Source organism: Phocoena phocoena, chromosome 6, assembly GCF_963924675.1.
Source record: "Phocoena phocoena chromosome 6, mPhoPho1.1, whole genome shotgun sequence".
Taxonomy (NCBI): Eukaryota; Metazoa; Chordata; class Mammalia; order Artiodactyla; family Phocoenidae; genus Phocoena; species Phocoena phocoena.
Genome location: NC_089224.1, coordinates 93,978,890 through 93,999,149, shown reverse-complemented (window position 1 = coordinate 93,999,149; position 20,260 = coordinate 93,978,890). Strand labels below are relative to the sequence as shown.

Sequence of the window (20,260 nt, the reverse complement as noted above, 5' to 3'; positions counted from 1 at the left end):
GGTCATGGCAGGATTAGGAAAGCAGAATTATTCCCTTTTTAGAGAGGAAAATTGAGGTTTGCCTGGAGAGATGAGTAACTTAGTGACAGTAACAAATCAAGGAGATGGCAACAACCTGTTTCTTTGACCTAACTTATACTGCCTATGTCTCTCCTGACCCTTCAGTCTAATGACCCTGCTGTACAATCAAGGTAAAATTCGTGAGGTATCACAAAACTATAAAAAAGAAAGTCTATAGGGGCTTCCCTGGTGGCGCAGTGGTTGAGAGTCCACCTGCCGATGCAGGGGACACGGGTTCGTGCCCCGGTCTGGGAGGATCCCACATGCCGCAGAGCGGCTGGGCCCGTGAGCCATGGCCGCTGAGCCTGCGTGTCCGGAGCCTGTGCTCCGCAACGGGAGAGGCCACAACAGTGAGAGGCCCGCGTACCACAAAAAAAAAAAAAAAAAAAAAGAAAGTCTATCGATATTATGTGTCCATTTGTAATGAAACTTGAGCTCTTTTATCTATTAGTTTGAGTTCAGTAAGTGCTCAAAAGTCTTTCCAGGCATGGATATGGCCTAAGTTGTTCTGTTTCTTGATTCCTGACAAGTTACTGGAAGGCATTGTAATTCTGTTGCTATAAGGAGAACAGAAGTTGTGATCTCACTGCCTGAGAGAATTTGCAAGACGTACGTGATATTTAGGACAGATGATTATGTAAGGCAGAAAGAAAAGCCAAATGACAGTCTACCCTTGTGGCTCTGTGCCGGCCAGTGCCTCCAAAACAGGAAGTGGAGATCTGTGAGTCATTCAAGGGAGGGTGGTGGTGAAAAAGAGGGGAGAAGTCCTTCCAGAGCAGTCATGCTCTAAACAGCCACAACTGCTTCCCCAACATCATCGGGGCTAATTACCAGCAGGCAATTGGGGGGTTTTCTTGGCCCGACTACCCGGTTTGAGCTGGGGGTAGCAGCACCGCCAGTGTGTGACAGGCCGGAGTCTGCCTTGTACGTTGTCAGGGGACAGTGGCTTGGGCACAAGGCGGAGCAGGGGCTGTGGGGCCACACTCCCTTCCTTAGCTTGGTGATCTTGGGTGGATGATGCAGCCTGTGGCTGGGCTCTCTTAATGCTAGTGTCTCCCACACTTGCCAGATTACAAGTGTACCTGGGGTGCTTTATCAGCTGTATGAATTCTCAGACTCTACTGGAGATTTTGATTCAGTAGGTCTGAGATGGGGGCTGGGAATTTGTACAATTATCAAGCAACTCAGGTGATTATGATCATGCTAATTGGGGATACCACTTTATGCGTCCTGAATGGTGCCTCTACTGGGCAACGTTCAGAACCAAAAGAGTTCAGGTGATCCTTGAACTTGCACTTGAATATCACCACCTACGTGGAAAGGTGAGAGGGACTTGAAGATGTGCTTATGGACAGCATGGAGTCTGCTGCCTGTTTACTTTCTTACCTGTGGCCATGATTCATAGGGATGTCTTCAAGTCCCCAGGAAAGTTTGTTGTTATAAGTGTTCCGTTGTCGGCAGTGGAGGCTTAGTAAATGTTTACTGGTGATGGCAGTGACAACTCATTGCCCTGCAGACTTTAATTTGTCCCTTTTGTAGAAAGCCCTATGCTGAAAGTGAACCCAGAAACTTTGTGGAAATCAGGGGCCTGAGGACACCTAGGAATTTGGGGAGCCTGGTTGGTGGATAGTTTCCAAATCCAACACCTGCTGTTGGGGAAGACTCCCTTTTCTTAACCTAGTAACTCATGAGCTCTTAGGAAGCAGGAGATGGGGCATTAGGAATGCGGAGCAGGAAGCGTATACTTATTGGTAAAATAGAATTATGTGTGCTAATGAGTTTTGGAAATTACCCTAATCGTATTTGGTGCTGATGCATGTTTTTCTTCTTTACTGAAATTTCAACTCAAGAAACATTAGTGAGGAATCAGTCACAGCCAAAGAGCTGTGCAATGATTTGCAAGGATACAAGAGTAAATCATTCAATAAAGACGCAGACATAGAGAATGGACTTGAGGACACAGGGAGGGGGAAGGGTAAGCTGGGACGAAGAGAGTGGCATGGACATATATGCAGTACCAAATGTAAAATAGATAGCTAGTGGGAAGCAGCCACATAGCACAGGGAGATCAGCTCGGTGCTTTGTGACCACCTGGATGGGTGGGATAGGGAGGGTGGGAGGGAGACGCAAGAGGGAGGAGATATGGGGATATATGTATATGTATAGCTGATTCACTTTGTTATACAGCAGAAACTAACACACCATTGTAAAGCCATTGTACTCCAATAAAGATGTTAAAAAAAAGCACCCCTATGATCTTAAAAAAAAAAAAAGAGTAAATCATTCAAATCCCTGCTATCAAGCCTGATAGAAAAAGCAGACATCCCAACACCTACTATACTAGAGGCAGGAGATGAGTCCCGAATAGATGGGAATAAAAAGAAAGGTGTGATTCATTCTCAGAGTGTTGTTTTTCTTTAACATCTTTATTGGAGTATAATTGCTTTACAATGGTGTGTTAGTTTCTGCTTTATGACAAAGTGAATCAGTTATACATATACATATGTTCCCATATCTCTTCCCTCTTGCATCTCCCTCCCTCCCGCCCTCCCTATCCCACCCCTCTAGGTGGTCACAAAGCACTGAGCTGATCTCCCTGTGCTATGCGGCTGCTTCCCGCTAGCTATTTTACATTTGGTAGTGTATATATGTCCATGCCACTCTCTCACTTTGTCACAGCTTACCCTTCCCCCTCCCCATATACTCAAGTCCATGCTCTAGTAGGTCTCTCAGAGTGTTTTTGTTCTTACACTTCCTTTCACTGACAGATTTTGTATTTGGTGGGATAAATAATACTAAAACACATGACAAACATGACACCTGGTTGCTAGTTTGTTTCTTTGTCCACATCTAGGGAACATATGAGATTTTCCCTTTCCGGCTCTTTCAGGATATTGTTAGACTAGATGAACTCATGATGATCTGTACTCCATGCTTCTCATTCATTTCATAGGAACTTTCATATCAGTATGCGAACTGGAGGGAATGTAAATCACGTGAGTTCCGTTTTAGGTACCCCATGTGATTGCGTGGAGCCTTTTTGCAGACTTAGTGCATTAACTCTTGTAGGCATTTGGCCTCCATGTGACTGCTAAACCCTTTCCACAGCTGGGCTTTATTTGCCCATTTGAAAATCACTGATTAGATCAACTTTAAGACACATATACTCCAGGTAGTTATACGTTCAGCAACTTCTCCCAGCTAAAGAGGATTTACCGGATAGCCATCTGCAGCCAGAACTTGGAGAGATCCCTCACCCAGTGTCATCTGGCATTAACACTGTTGGTTCCAACTGGAGTTCCATGACGGTGGGAGCTGTCAGACCGTAAATCCCACACGGGCAAGGACTTTTATCCAGTGTTGCATCTCCAGTGTCTAGAAAAGTGTTGATCTCATAGCAGGTGCTCAACAAATACGAATAAATGAATGAACGAATCCCCCAAGCAAGGATCTGATAGACATTTTCTTTTCTCTTCCAGTTCATATCAGGTGTTAGTGCTTCCGCTGGCCCTCCAAAGCACATTTGTTTGTGATTCTGAAGAGGCTACCTCATTCTTTAGCAATGCTTCTGGTGCTGATGGATATGTGACGGCAGAACTGCTGGCCAAGGATGTTCCCGATGATGCCGTGGAGATATCTATCGGAGACAGGCTGTACTATGGGAAATATTATAATGCACCCTTGAAAATAGGGAATGATTACTGCATTATATTACGAATCACAAGTGAATGGAATAAGGTATATTTCTTTAAAAACTCTTGTGAATTCTATATTTTCCTCTTCATGTGAAATTTAAATATTTGAACATTTGTTTTCCCAATATTTGAGGTGAACACTGCTTGTAAGAACAATAAGAATGTGTTGAATCTTTTCACTTTATAAAGGATGAGCAGGTGAAACCTTTTTGGAGGTTGATGTTCTGAACTTGCTGGGGGACCTGTTTGGACTTAACTAGTTTGGGTTCTTCTTCTTAAGCTTCAAGAATGCCCTCATCCTATTGCACTGCTGAAGCCTGAGTTGGAGACGAACATCTAGATCTTTCTGTCACTTCCCCATACTCCTGCCAGACTGCTGCCTCTCCTCATTCTCCAGGAAGCCAGCGGGAGGGGCAGATTAAGTTCAGCACTATTTTCTGGCTCTGTTTTCTGCTTCCGTTATTTCCTTGGCTATTGCGTAAGCCTCACTCTCCTCTCTCCATCCTTAGAAAGGCTATGTTTTTCCAGTGCTTGTTCTTTCTTGAGACATACAACGATATATTCATTACAGAATGAATAGATGGGGACTTCCCTCGCGGTCCAGTGGTTAAGACTCCGTGCTTCCAATGCAGGGGGGTGCGGGTTTGATCCCTGGTCAGGGAACTGAGATCCCATCTACCATGCGGTGTGGCCAAAAAAAAAAAAAAAAAGAATGAATAAATATAATGAGCTGGACAAGCAGAATAGCAAGAGCTGGATGGGTCAGTCAGGGGTGGAAGATCTAGAAGAAACATTGTGATGGTTGCCCTAGGAGGGCTCAAGGTTTGCTATCAATTCATATCGGTTGGTAATGGAAACTAGAAAAAATAATATTAATAGAAACATCTCTTGACTGATGAATTTGAGCCATCTTGCGTGTAAGGTTCATCACATATTTAAAACTGAAACACGCAATTAAATTCTGTATAGGACACAAGTTAAATGCGCCATTATCATGCTTGATATAAAACTAAGAATATGTCCAAGTAGCAAAAAGTTCTGGTGGTGTTTTGTGGCAATTATGTAGGGATTAAGAGTTGGAAGACTAAAGTCCAGAATATATTGCCCTGAATTTGTTCCAAAGGTGTTTATGACTTAGACAAGGCCTCCTTGCTGGAAAATTACCCAGAGATCCTGACTTGGTGTTTCTAGCCATAGACAACACGAGCAGTACCATATGTGTGCAACTTAGAGATTGCTCAGAGAGCTGCTGTCTCAGATTGAGACTTTGGTCTGGGAGGGTGTATTAGTTATCTTGGGCTGCCATTTCAAAATACCATAGACTGCGTGGCTTAAACAACAGACATTTATTTCTCATAGTTCTGGAGACGGGGAAGTCCAAGATTAAGGTGCAGGCTACTTTGGTTCCCTGGGGAGGACCCTCTTCCTGGCTTGCAGACAGCTGCCTTCTTGCTGTGTCCTCATGTGGTGGGGACTGAGTGATCTCTGATCAGTCTTCCTCATCTTATGGACCCTGATCCCATCATGTGGGCCCTACCCTCATGACCTCATCTAAACCTAATTACATTCCAAAGGCCCTACCTCCAAATAACATCACATTGGGGGTTAGGGCTTCAATGTGGATCAATATCAATTTGGGGCACAAAGAGAATGAGGTGGGAGGTTACGATAAGAATTCTAGTTTATAGGGAACTTTCCTGTGATGTCATTGATGCCTCTTTTTCATACAGCTAAGCGGAACACGTGCTTGTTCTTTGAAATAATTTATATTTGGACTCACATATTCGAATTGCTATTACTTCCCCTGTGGGTTTCAAATATATTAGTGTTGCAGTCATATTAAGATCAGTAGTGGTTTATTTATTTATTTTTCTTTTTAAAACAGCTTTACTGAGATGCAATTCATATAATTCTAAAGTGTACAATTCAATGGTTTTTAATATATTTACAAGATGGTGGTAATGCAACAATCACCATCTGATACTCAGACATTTAGCAGTGATAATTTTTAATATTTATTTTTAATTGTGGTAAAATACACATAAAATTTACCATCTTAACAATTTTTAAACTAACAATTTGGTAGTGTCGAGTACACTTACACTGTTAAGAAACCAATCTTCAGAACTTTTCATCTTGCAAGACAAACTCTGTATGCATTAAACAACTCCCCATTCCTCCTCTTCTTCCCCAACTCCTGGCAACTACCCTTTTACTTTCTGTCTCTATGAATTTGACTAGTTACCTTGTATAAGTAGACTCATACAGTATTTATCTTTTTGTGATTGTCTTATTTCATTTAGCATAATGTCTTCAAGGGTCACTCATGCTGTAGCATGTTTCAGAATTTCCTTTCTTTTTAAGGCTGAATAATATTCCATTGTACGTATGGATAAACATTTTGTTTATCCATGATCTGTAGATGGACACTTGGGTTGCTTCCATCTTTTGGCAATTGCAAATAATGCTCCTGTGACCATGGGTGTTCACATATCTCTTTGAGTCTCTGCTTTCACTTCTTTTGGGTATACACCTTCAAGTGGAATTGTTGGATCGTTTGGTAATTTTATTTTTTTAATTCTTTTTGAAGATCCCCATACAGTTTTCCATAGCCACTGCACCATTTTACACTCCCACCGACAGTGCACAAGCGTTCCATTTTCTCCACAACCTCCCCAACACTTGCTGTTTTCTGTTTTAATGATGGCCTTCCTAATGGATGTGAGGTGGCTTCACATTGTGGTTTTGGTTTGCATTTCCATAATGATTTATGATGTTGAGCTTATTTTCAGGTACTTTTGACAATTTGTGTAACTTCTTTGGAGAAATGGTTATTCAAGTCCTTTGCCCATCTTTGAAGTGATTTATTTCTTTGTTGTTTAGTTTTAGGAGCTTGCTATATATTCTGGGTATGTGATTTACAAATATTTTTTCCCACTATGTGAGTTGCCTTTTTACTCTGTTGATAGTGTCCTTTGATGCACAAAAGTTCTTAATTTTGATGAAATCCAATTTGCCTATTTTTTCTTCTGTCGCCTATGCTTTTAGTGTCATATCTAAGAAATCACTGTCAAATGTAATTTCCCAAAGCTTTTCCTTTGTGTTTTCTTCTAAGAGTTTTAAGTCTTATATTTAGGCTTGATCCATTTTGGATAATTTTTGTATATGGTGTTAGGTAATGGTCCTACTTCATTCTTTTACATGTGGTTATCCAGTTTTCCCAGCATCATTTTTTGAAGATTTCCTTTGCCCATTGAATGGTCTAGGTACTCTTGTCAAAAGTCATTTGAGGGAATTCCCTGAAAGTCCAGTAATTAGGACTCCACGCTTCCACTGCAGGGGGCATGGGTTTGATCCCTGGTCGGGGAACTAAGATCCTGCATGCTGTGAGGCACAGCCAAAAAAAAAAGTCATTTGATATATATGCAAGAGTTTATTTCTGGGCTCTCTATACTATTCCATTGGTTTGTATGTCTGTCTTTAGACCAGTACCACACTTTTTTTTATTATTATTACTTTTTATTGGAGTATAGTTGATTTACAATGTTGTGTTAGTTTCTGCTGTACAGCAAAGTGAATCAGTTACACATATACATATATCCACTCCTTTTTAGGTTCCTTTCCCATATAGGTCATTACAGAGTATTGAGTAGAGTTCCCTGTGCTATATACTAGGTTCTTAGTACCACACCATTTTGATTACTGTAGCTTTGTAAATCAGGAGGTGTGAGTTTTCCAGTTCCCCTTTTTGTTTTTCCTTCTGTATATCTGTCCCAATAAACATCATTACCATGTTCCCGGTTGTCAAGACAGAAATCTAGGAATAATTCTTGTCTCCTCCCTTTTTTCTTATCTTCTTGTGCAGCCCATCATTAAATTGTGTCAATTCTATCCCATTAATGCCATTTAAGATCATCCTTTCATCTCTTTCATTAACACTGTTTAGCTTTTGACATCTCTTGTCTGAACATCAATTTTCTAACTCATTTTCTTGTCTCTTATTCTACCTATCTCCTTGCTCCATACTACTGCCATCATGTATTTCATAAAATGCACATCTGATCAAGGCACTCCATTTTAATGAACTCCCTTCTTCACCTTGCCATTTCAATTTCTCTCTTTTAATACACTCAGTTCCCTAGTAACTGCCTTGCTGTCTGAGGTCCTTTTTCTTCCTCAGTGTCTTGAACTATACCCTTCACTGGTTACTCTTGCATATTATCTTTTATTTTAATTAATTAATTATTTAATTAACATCTTTATTGGAGTATAATTGCTTTACAATGGTGTGTTAGTTTCTGGTTTATAACAAAGTGAATCAGTTTTACATATACATATATCCCCATATCTCCTCCTTCTTGTGTATCCCTCCCACCCTCCCTATTCCACCCCTCTAGGTGGTCACAAAGCACCAAGCTAATCTCCCTGTGCTATGTGGCTGCTTCCCACTAGCTCTGTTTTACATTTGGTAGTGTATATATGACCATGCCACTCTCTCACTTTGTCCCAGTTTACCCTTCCCCCTCCCCATGTCCTCAAGTCCATTCTCTATGTCTGCGTCTTTTTTCATGTCCTGCACCTAGGTTCTTCTGAACCTTCTTTTTTTTTTTAGATTCCATATATATGTGTTAGCATACAGTATTTGTTTTTCTCTTTCTGACTTACTTCACTCTGTATGACAGCTCCATCTACCTCACTACAAATAACTCATTTCGTTGCTTTTTATGGCTGAGTAATATTCCATTGTATATATGTGCCACATCTTCGTTATCCATTCATCTGTCAATGGACACTTAGGTTGTTTCCATGTCCTGGCTATTGTAAATAGAGCTGCAATGAACATTGTGGTACATGACTCTTTTTGAATTATGGTATTTTCAGGGTATATGCCCAGTAGTGGGATTGCTAGGTCATATATGGTAGTTCTATTTTTAGTTTTTTAAGGAGCCTCCATACTGTTCTCTATAGTGGCTGTATCAATTTACATTCCCACCAACAGTGCAAGAGGGTTCCCTTTTCTCCACACCCTCTCCAGCATTTATTGTTTCTAGATTTTTTGATGATGGCCATTCTGACTGGTGTGAGGTGATACCTTATTGTAGTTTTAATTTGCATTTCTCTAATGATTAGTGATGTTAAGCATCCTTTCATGTGTTTGTTGGCAATCTGTATGTCTTCTTTGGAGAAATGTCTATTTAGGTCTTCTGCCCATTTTTGGATTGGGTTGTTTGTTTTTTGATATTGAGCTACATGAGCTGCTTGTATATTTTGGAGATTAATCCTTTGTCAGTTGTTTCATTTGCAAATATTTTCTCCCGTTCTGAGGGTTGTCTTTTTGTCTTATTTATGTTTTCTTTTGCTGTGCAAAAGCTTTTAAGTTTCATTAGGTCCCATTTGTTTATTTTTGTTTTTATTTTCATTTCCCTAGGAGGTGGGTCAAAAAGGATCTTGCTATGATTTATGTCATAGAGTGTCCTACCTATATTTTCCTCTAAGAGTCTTATAGTGTTTGACGTTACATTTAGGTCTTTAATACACTTTGAGTTTATTTTTGTGTATGGTATTAGGAAGTGTTTTAATTTCATTCTTTTACATGTAACTGCACAGTTTTCCCAGCACCACTTATTGAAGAGGCTGTCTTTTCTCCACTGTATATTCTTGCCTGCTTTATCAAAGATAAGGTGACCATATGTGCGTGGGTTTATCTCTGGGCTTTCTATCCTGTTCCATTAATCTGTCTTTCTGTTTTTGTGCCAGTACCATACTGCGTTGATTACTGTAGCTTTGTAGTATGGTCTAAAGTCAGGGAGCCTGATTCTTCCAGCTCCGTTTTTCTTTCTCAAGATTGCTTTGCTATTCGGGGTTTTTTTGTGTTTCCATACAAATTGTGAAATTTTTTGTTCTAGTTCTGTGAAAAATGCCATTGGTAGTTTGATAGGGATTGTATTGAATCTGTAGATTGCTTTGGGTAGTATAGTCATTTTCACAATGTTGATCCTTCCAATCCAAGAACATGGTATATCTCTCCATCTGTTTGTATCATCTTTAATTTCTTTCATCAGTGTCTTATAGTTTTCTGCATACAGGTCTTTTGTCTCCATAGGGAGGTTTATTCCTAGGTATTTTATTCTTTTTGTTGCAGTGGTAAATGGGAGTGTTTCCTTAATTTCTCCTTCAGAGTTTTCATCATTAGTATTTAGGAATTGCATGTTATCTTTTATTAAATGCACTTGATGCACTAAGCATCAAGGCAAAATTTAGTCACATTCAAAACCTTGTGGCCATTTTAAGCTTTTCCCAGAATTTATCAGTGTAAATATAGTTTTTCAATTTTTAATAAAATAAACCCAGACTGACTAAGGCTGTCACTTGAAAGAGAATTACTTAATGAAGTTGAAGGGATCTTTCTTTAACCTCTACTATTTGGTGTCCTCTGGGGAATTTTTTGCTGACTTTTATCATAAATCAATGGTAATCCTAGCATTCCTAACAGACAAATATGCCTATAATATCAGCAGGGGAGAAGAAGAGAAGGTATTTCATTCCAATGAGTTTGTGGATTGCTTCTACCATGGATGAGCTTTCATACATGTTCCTTTAGCTTTCTTCCTGGTTCTTGGCTATGTTTTGGGTAACTGAGTTTGCCTGATAAATATCATCTAGAGAAGTGAAGTATTCATATATACCAGCCCGTCTCATTGCCTTGCACATAACATGCATTACTACTTCTTGGTGAACCTGGATGTGACCCCAGAATCCTTTTCAACATACTGTAGTTCTCCAGGCAGTCAGTGGCAGTTGGTGAGAGCTGGCAAGGGGAATGGAACTTACCACCATCCCTGCTCTTTCCTCATAGCATGTGCTTCCTGAGATCCATTGGAAAGCTTTAGGGTCATCATTCCTAAGGTCACTCCTGTCTCTGCTACCCACGCCAGTCCTTTTGAACACTTGGTGATCATAAGGCTAAATTTTAAGATGTTAGAGCTAGAAGAGATTTTAAAGATCGTGTGGTCCAAAATAAGAGATAAAACCCTGCAACTTGGAGGGCTAAAGTGTGTTATTTAAACTGACGTCACATGCCACCCAATGACAGGTGTTGCTGTGTCTTCCTTTATAGGTGAGAAGAAGCTCCTGTGCAGTTTGGGCTCAGGTAAAAGGTAAAACCATTTTCTGCCTAAGACTGTTCTCCTTATTTCTCCTCTGTCCACTCTGCAGCATCAAGTGTATGTTAATGAGATTTCTTTTTAAATTGTCACAGGTGACAAAAACACATCTCAGACTAGCCTACAAAAAACCATAGCTGAAAAGGATGAGGGGTGGGAACTTATGGAATTAGAACCAGAGTGGCATCACCAGGCCTCCAGAAACTGAGACTTGGGACTCAACACCATAAGTAGGACTGTCCCTTTCTATCTGTCTCTGTCTCCTCTCTAAGTGTGAGTTGGCCTCATTTTCTTCTACTATAAGCTATGTGGTGGTGGTGGGGTGCGGGGGGACCAGCTGCCCCAGCTTAGCCACTTCAGTGGGAACAGATAGTTTTTCAATTCAGGGAGTCTCTTCTCCTAGCTAAGTGACTATCCATTGGATGAATCACTATTAAGAGGAGATAGGGTAGTATGATTAGCCTACCTTGGGTTTGGGGCTTACTGGTATGGCTGGCTGGGGGCAGATCAGTGTGATCAGCAACCTCACCGGGTTGCACTGAGAGGGGGACATGATCCCCATCAGGAAGAGGCACAGAAAACCATGTTGGCCGACCAAAACAAAGAGCCACAAGCAGTCCACTACTTTCAACCATTTGGCTACTTAGCATGTGCGCACACACACACATACACTATTTAGAAAAACACCCTCCATTAAGAAAGTGAAATTATCCTCCATACAACCAAAAATGGAACCCAAGTAGAAGACAGCTCAAAGGTGGGTCTCTTACTGAGTCCAGCTCCAAGACCAGCGTTCCTGGGGATGATCCGTCTCTCTTGATCTAATTAATCTAGATGCGCTTCTCGTGATCTGTTAGCAATCTATGATTAATGGCAAACTTAACCATTCTCAAACCACAGTATATAACATGAAAGGGAAAGGTGGATAATCACAATAAGTACGTTCATTTAGAAAGGAAGAAAAGATAAAGAACCGTGCAGTGGCCAGGGGGCCCATAACAAGGACCACATCCTGCTGGACAGGAAAGGCAAGCGTCTCCTGCCCTGGCAGCAGAATGGGTCACTTGGTCAGTTAGTTTGGCTGCCTCGGGCTCTGCCTGATGGGAGGGCAGCCTTGTCCCTTTCCTCCAGAGCCTTCCCTAAGAGATGCAGAGAGAAGGAGCCCCACTGAGTGCCTACAACTTAAACCGTCTGCTTCATGGGGGCAGTTATCTGGGTGGCGGAGTTGCCTTAGGGATTGAGCAATCACAGGTCCCTGTTTGCCAGGCTGGGATTTCCCTGGCAGTACATTTCTTTAAACCAACAGGCAGCCAGCCACTGGATTTGATTCATAAGAATTCTATTAGTTTGTAGCTAATACCAGAAATCTTGTCAAGTTTATGACCTTTTGAGTCTGGAACTTTTCCTTGTGGTTCATGAATCCTAGCAACAGCCTGAGGAATTCTGCTCTTAGCCCAGAGTATCGGTTTAACTCCTTACATCCTGTCCCTCACCTCAGAGCATCATAAAACAATAGGCTGGGGTGCTTCCAGGAGGGTTCCAGTGGATGGTGCCTTACAATTGGGGGATTTGTTACCCTGTCTGTAGAGGGTACCTAGCAGGAAATGTTTGGGAGGAACCTGGAGAAATAAGCTTCCTTTGTTTTCTGCTTATCCCCTAATCTCATTTCCCATGTCTTTATCTCTACTCACACCAACTTCAACAAGGGTAGGGGGCATGGATTTTCAACTGGGCAAGGCACATTACCTGACTGTCAGCCATCTTGGATTGAAGATTGCCAGGCCGCAAGGGCCTCTCTCTCTTTTTTCAATTTTCTTGAGAAAATAATTTACATATAACGTGTGAGTTTAAGGTGTACAATGTGATGATTTGATTCACGTACTTATTGCAAAATGATTACCGCAGTAAGGTTAGTTAATACCTCCATTACCTCACATAATCACCATATATATATGTAATTTATGTATATAGGTATATGCATATACTTATATGTATAATCTGTGTATATGTATGTGTGAATATTTAAGATCTACTCTCCTAATATCTTTCAAGTGTGTAGTACAGTACTGTTAACTACAGTCGACATGCTGTACATTAGAATATGTCCCAGAACTTAATTATCTTACACCTGGAAGTTTGTACCCTTTGACCATCATCTCCCCGTTTCCCCCACCCCCAGCCCCTGGCAACCACCGTTCTATTCTCTATTTCTATGAATTCAGCTTTTTTAGATTCCATGTATAAGTGAGATCATTCTGTATTTGTCTTTCTCTGTCTGACTTATTTCACTTAGCATCATAAGTGAGGGCCTCTTTTTTTTTTTTTTTTTTGCATTTTCTCTCTATATATTTTTAACGTCTTTATTGGAGTATAATTGCTTTACAATGGTGTGTTAGTTTCTGCTTTATAACAAAGTGAATCAGCTATACATATACACATATCCCCATATCTCCGCCCTCTTGCGTCTCCTTCCCACCCTCCCTATCCCACCCCTCTAGGTGGTCACAAAGCACCAAGCTGATCTCCCTGTGCTATGCGGCTGCTTCCCACTAGCTATCTGTTTTACATTTGGTAGTGTATATATGTCCATGAGTGAGGGCCTCTCTTAACAAAGATGTGCGCTCTTACATTTCTGCGTGCAGATAGACTAAGCCCCCTTTCTTAGAATTGAATAATGGCCACAAAAAAACAATCATGCATTCCGACATCTGGAAATTTTTCTGCCAATCCATTCCCTGAAGCTTTAAGGGCGGGATGGAGTTCCTACAGGAAAAGAGGTGCTTTTACCAGAAGAATGGAGATGTGCAAGCATCATGGACAGGCACAGATACAATAGCTTCCAGAATCCACTGCTTTCAGCAGCTGTTCAGTGTGATTAACAAACTCAAACTGGGTAGAAGTAATGGCCAAAGAGCTGGCTACAGTCATTCTACTGTGATTAAGTTAACAGGAAGGATTTTGCTTTGGAAATATCTAAGTGGCTTTTGGCAGTGCTTTTTCCCCCTCATGTTGAAAGAGAGTCTGAACCTTTGAATTCAAGCTACGGGAAAGAGCTGAGATAATAGAAAACCCAGTTATGTTGAAATTTTGAAGGCAGCTCGAGCAGGTATACATCTACATACAGAATGGGTTGTGCGCTTACCTGGCAGTCTCCTTTTGCCAAAATTTTGGAGCCTGCCATTTCAGAAAGTAATTTGGAGAGAACTAGAATCCAAATAAGTCCTCAAATTGTTTCAGTTTCACTCATGCCAAGCAGCAGCCCCATTCTTGCCTTTGCCCTCTGATGAATTATGCTACTTACCTTTTGCACATTGCCCCTAAAAGAGCTTTGTGATGACTCTCAGGGAGCCAGCAGTCGGTTTGATGGGAAGTGCAGAGGCCTGGGCTTCTTTGCCCGAGTCCTGCTACTAATCAGCTGAGTGTCTTGGAAATTATATTTAACTTGGCTGGCTCTCTGTTGCCTTCCTCCAAGATCTCTGCGATCCCTTCCAGCCACAAAGTACTATGATTCTGTGCTTTCTTGAGTCACTGAGCAAGGTCATTTGATATACGTGAGATGATGATAAACTGTAACCAGGGAACATCCGTTAGTCATAGGCATGAAAGCTCTGAGTCATTAGTGACTACTCCTCTTTCCCATTTAGCCCACATTTTGCACTTGGGCAGACCTCTCTGGTTGTCATTTCTGTGTTCACTCCCTGAGCAGAGGCCTTTGGATGGCTGGCCAAGCCTCTTTCTCATCTTCCATCACAGTGTTCAGGTTTCCCTCTTCACTCGAGCCTACACTACCCCCTGACATGTTCCCGCCACAGTTCTCCAGTATTTCTTTTTCTTCTTTCCAAGGCCTCAGTTGGACACCAATGTACCCTTCTGATTGCATCTCTCATTCTTCTCCATTCAAACCAATGTGTCAGCTCTTCTCTGGATATGGCCCTTGCTTTCTCTCCTTAATGTCTTGCTCATACGATTATGTACTTACTTCCACCTGGATTGCCCTATAACCTTCCTGTAATTTCTGTTTATTACAACCCCTCCTGTTCTTCAAGATTAAAATCAAATGCCATCTCCTCCTTGACACTTTTTAAAATTTCCTCAACAGGGCAGGATCTCTCTCCCTCCGTCTCTTTAGCCATTCAGCCACACTTCTGAGTCACTGGTATACTTGTTTTTTCTTACTAGATTTCATACGCTTGAGAGAGAGCATTTGAAGGCTGGAGCAGTGCCTGGCACACAGTAGGTGCTCAATCAGAATTTATTGAATTGAGTTGAATGATTACTGGGGAACCAACAGTACAGTCTGGTGAGAAAAGAAGCATAGTGGGTGCAATACTTATCAAATAAGCCAGAGAAGATTAACATCAAGGTATAAGCTTAGTGTGTACATTATCTATGAATATGCTTTGTGCATGCATGTATACACATTTATACACTCACACTCATTTTATTTTATTTTTTTTTAACATCTTTATTGGAGTATAATTGCTTTACAATGTTGTGTTAGTTTCTGCTATATAACAAAGTGAATCAGCTATATGTGTACATATATCCCCATATCCCCTCCCTCTTGTGTCTCCCTCCTACCCTCCCTATCCCACCCCTCTAGGTGGTCACAAAGCACCAAGCTGATCTCCCTGTGCTATGCGGCTGCTTCCCACTAGCTATCTGTTTTATACTTGGTAGTGTATATATGTCAATGCTACTCTCTCACTTCGTCCCAGCTTACCCTTCCCCCTCCCCGTGTCCTCAAGTCCATTCTCTATGTCTGCATCTTTATTCCTGTCCTGCACCTAGGTTCTTCAGAACCTTTTTTTTTTTTTTTAGATTCCATATATATGTGTTAGCATACGGTATTTGTTTTTCTCTTTCTGACTTACTTCACTCTGTATGACAGACTCTAGGTCCATCCACCTCACTACAAATAACTCAATTTCGTTTCTTTTTATGGCTGAGTAATATTCCATTGTATATATGTGCCACATCTTCTTTATCCATTCATCTGTCGATGGACACTTAGGTTGCTTCCATGTCCTGGCTATTGTAAACAGACCTGTAATGAACATTGTGGTACATAACTCTTTTTGAATTATGGTTTTTTCAAGGTGTATGCCCAGTAGTGGGATTGCTGGGTCATATGGTTGTTCTATTTTTAGTTTTTTAAGGAACCTCCATACTGTTCTCCATAGTGGCTGTATCAATTTACATTCCCACCGACAGTGCAAGAGGGTTCCCTTTTCTCCACACCCTCTCCAGCATTTATTGTTTGTAGATTTTTTTTTTTTTTTTTAGCGGTATGCAGGCCTCTCACTGTTGTGGCCTCTCCCGTTTTGGAGCACAGGCTCTAGACGCGCAGGCTCAGTGGCCATGGCTCACGGACCTAGCTGCTCTGCGGCATGTGGGATCTTCCCAGACTGGGGCACGAACCCGTGTCCCCTGCATCAGCAGGCGGACTCTCAACCACTGTGCCACCAGGGAAGCCTTGTTTGTAGATTTTTTGATGATGGCCATTCTGACTGGTGTGAGGTGATACCTCATTGTAGTTTTGATTTGCATTTCTCTAATGATTAGTGATGTTGAGCATCCTTTCATGTGTTTGTTGACAATCTGTATATCTTCTTTGGAGAAATGTCTATTTAGATCTTCTGCCCATTTTTGGATTGGGTTGTTTGTTTTTTTTATATTGAACTGCATGAGCTGCTTGTATATTTTGGAGATTAATCCTTTGTCAGTTGCTTCGTTTGCAAATATTTTCTGCCATTCAGAGGGTTGTCTTTTCGTCTTGTTTATGGTTTCCTTTGCTGTGCAAAAGCCTTTAAGTTTCATTAGGTCCCATTTGTTTATTTTTATTTCCATTTCTCTAGGAGGTGGGTCAAAAAGGATCTTGCTGTGATTTATGTCAAAGAGTGTTCTTCCTGTGTTTTCCTCTAAGAATTTTATAGTGTCTGGCCTTACATTTAGGTCTTTAATCCATTTTGAGTTTATTTTTGTGTATGATGTTAGGAAGTCACACTCATTTTAAACCTTCATAATAGTGGTAGGAAGAATTCTAATATGGCCTCACAAATTCCTGGTCCTTGGGGTACACCGACTTTCTCTCAGTTATTCATTCAAAGGCCATTCTAGTTGTTGCTGTGAAAGGATTTGAAGATGTAATTAAAGTCCCAAATAGGGAGATTATCTGGATGGACCTGACCTAATCACATTAGCCCTTTAAATCTGTGTCTAGAAGTCAAAGACAGGGGAAATTGGAGATTCCAAGGGAGAGATGGATTTGACATAAGGGTTTCTCCTGCTGGCTTTGAAGATGGAGGGGACCACGTGGCAGGGATGCAGGCAGCCTGTAGGAGCTGAGTGGCCCCTGGCTGACAGCCAGTAAGAATATGAGGACCTCAGTCCTACAACTGCAAGGAACTGAATTTAGCCCACAACCTGCATGAGCTTGGAATCAGATTCTTCCCCACAGCCTCCAGAGGGAAATGCAGCCCTCTCAACATCTTTATTTCAGCCTTGTAAGACCCTGAGCTGAGGACCCAGTCACAGTGTGCCTGAACTTCTGACCCATGGAACTATGAGCTAATAAATGGCTGCCACTGCTAAGTTTTTGGTAATTTGTTAAGCTGCAATAGAGAATGAATTCAATAATGTTGTTGACGCATCAGGCTTTACTTATCTCTAAATTAGTTTTCTACTTTGATCTCCTTTGCCATCTCCTACTCCACAGGGGATTCAAGCAAGGGAAGCCTAGAAAAGCAGAGAGAAATTTAACACACTAAAGAGAAGTCACAGTGCTAATTATTTGTGCCTTTTGGAGAACAGAATTGTTGCTTTCAGGAAATGACCCTGCTGGTGTAAATTCATGAAAAAATGTCCACAGCCATAGGAAGTCCTCAAGCTGTCACGAAGTCTGAGAGTAGGAATAGGGCCTTTCTAACTGGCTCTTCAACACCTGTGATATTTCCATTAGTGAAAAGGTTCAGGATAAGCCCAGGGAATCCCTATCACTCTTCTTGAGCGCTATACCTCTTCGGGGAGCCACCCTACAGAGACTGGTGGAGTTTAAGCCTCATGGATTTACTCGCTTTAAGAATGAATCACTGGGGTGGGATAGGGAGGGTGGGAGGGAGGGAGACGCAAGAGGGAAGAGCTATGGGAACATATGTATATGTAGAACTGATTCACTTTCTAATAAAGCAGAAACTAACACACCATTGTAAAGCAATTATACCCCAATAAAGATGTTAAAAAAAAAAAGAATGAATCACTGAGAATCTGGGATATAACACATGGCTCACTCACTTGGGTTTCTAAAAGGATATTCTACAAGTGATTGAGAAGAAAAATAAGTGTGGTTTCATGGCATGTGACCATGGAAGGGAAGGTCACCAGAGGATGGCAAAACTCTGAAAAATGTAATTCACATTGGCCAGTTATACATTTTCTCAGTAAGGAATTAATGTGGGAAGTCCCTAAAGAAGCATGTGGTTATACCATGATTGGATTGACTCATGTTCACAGAGTACATATATAATGTAGAAAAAAAGACATATAACCAGGGACTGTTCTACCAGCAAGAATTGTGCCTGGAGCTACAACCCAAGTCATGTTATACAGAATGAATAAAGATGATTTCCCAGTACATACCTCGAGAGTAAGGAATAGTTGGGCTTCCTGCTAAGGGTGAAAGATGTCCTCTTTGATATTTGAAAACTAGAGAAGAGCTAACTGCTCTCCATACATTAAAGTCTTCTGCCATGGATGAAGCACTAAATTCTAGCAGGCTCATACAATTTGCAAATGAGATGGATAAACCACTGCAAGTGATCTTTGAGGAATCTTGACGAAGTGAAAAGTGGGAAGACAGAGGATGAGCAAAGGGCATGGAACTTTGTGAAAGGGAGGTAGATTTTGCAAAGTGTGCATGATGATAACTTGAAGTCAAGGCCAGGCACGGTCTTTAAGAGATGGCTCTGTGTCCACCTGGGAGAAGAAGCCGTAGTTCCCAGCAGTCAGTATGGGAGCTATGAGCAGATTGGATGAAACTGCTCTTCTTTCTTCTGGCACAGAGTCACTAAATGGTCAGGGAACTGTGGCAAGCACAATGGATTTTGACTTCAGCCAATACTTAACAATGCCCGGTGGACAGTGTGGGGAAATGAGGGCTGGGTGTGAGCTTAGAAATGGCAGGATGACTACACAAATGTTGCTTATTAATGAGTTGATGTCAAATCCAGGCAGGTACAGAACATGGGTCAGTGTCCACAGTCATCTTCAGCTTACCATCATCATGAATCCATGACTCAAAATCTATAGAGGAAAAAAAAGTCTGTAGAGGATGAAACTGTACAGGACAAAATATAGAGATGATGTAGATGATCAACATTGGGAGGAATACTGGGTAGACTGCATGAAACGAACAGTGGAGGAAAGCACCAGATTCTTTCCACCATCTCCAATACTGTAGTTTCTCTTAAAAACAAAAACAAAAAAACCCTAGGGAATTTAGTACACAAAAATGGCTTCAGTGTTTTAATTTGCATTTTTACTTGTAAGAGAGAACAGTTGATCAAAGGTTTATCAATCATCTGTAATCATGTTTTATACATGATTTACCTTTTGATAGAATTTGTTTATCTTGCTATTGAGGTACTTGCCTTTTTCCTTATTAATTTGTAACACTCTATACATTAACTCCTTGCTTATTAATTATTCTCATTATTTTACCCAGTTTTCCATTTTCCCTTTAAGCTTACTTAAAGTCGTTTTTGGTATACAGAAGTGTATGCTTTTTAATGTGGTCAAATCTCTCATTCTCTTATTTTAAGGTTCCTGCATTAATAAATATGCTTAGAAAACTCTTGCCTGCTTTAATGTTAGATAAGTATTCACTTACATTTTGTTCCAATTCTTTAAAATTTCAGTTTAAGTCTTTAATCCATCTAGATTTTGTGTTGGTATAGAGCATAAACTCTAGTGATCAAAATTACTTTATTCTAAATGGTTAGCTTATTTTCTCAATGCTAGTTATGAATAATGTATCATTTCCCCAATGATTTGAAATAGTAACAAAAAAACAACAATAATAATTAATAATAGCTAAGATTTGCCAGTTACTGTGTACCAGGCACAGTTCTAACATGTCATAGCATTTATTTATCACAATAACCTCATAAGGTGGGTATTATGGTTATGATTCCCATGTTATTAAATCATCCCTCTGTGGGGAAAGTGAGGTGCAGAATGGCTGAATAACTTGCCCAAAGTCACACAAGTGGGGAGCGGTGGTGTACAAATATAGACTTGGCCAACCTGACTCCAGGATTCAAGCTTTGAAATTCTTTTATATAC

General features: G+C 40.9%; 1 protein-coding gene across 1 annotated transcript in view; it reads left to right on the top strand.

Moving 5' to 3' along the window:
- Nucleotides 1-20,260, top strand: part of SUSD1 (sushi domain containing 1) — a 114,275-nt gene that overhangs the window by 88,787 nt on the left and 5,228 nt on the right. The window contains exons 13-14 of the mRNA XM_065879932.1: nt 3,540-3,798; nt 10,873-10,912. Coding sequence (XP_065736004.1) covers nt 3,540-3,798; nt 10,873-10,912 — 299 coding nt within the window. The remainder of the gene's footprint in view (nt 1-3,539; nt 3,799-10,872; nt 10,913-20,260) is intronic.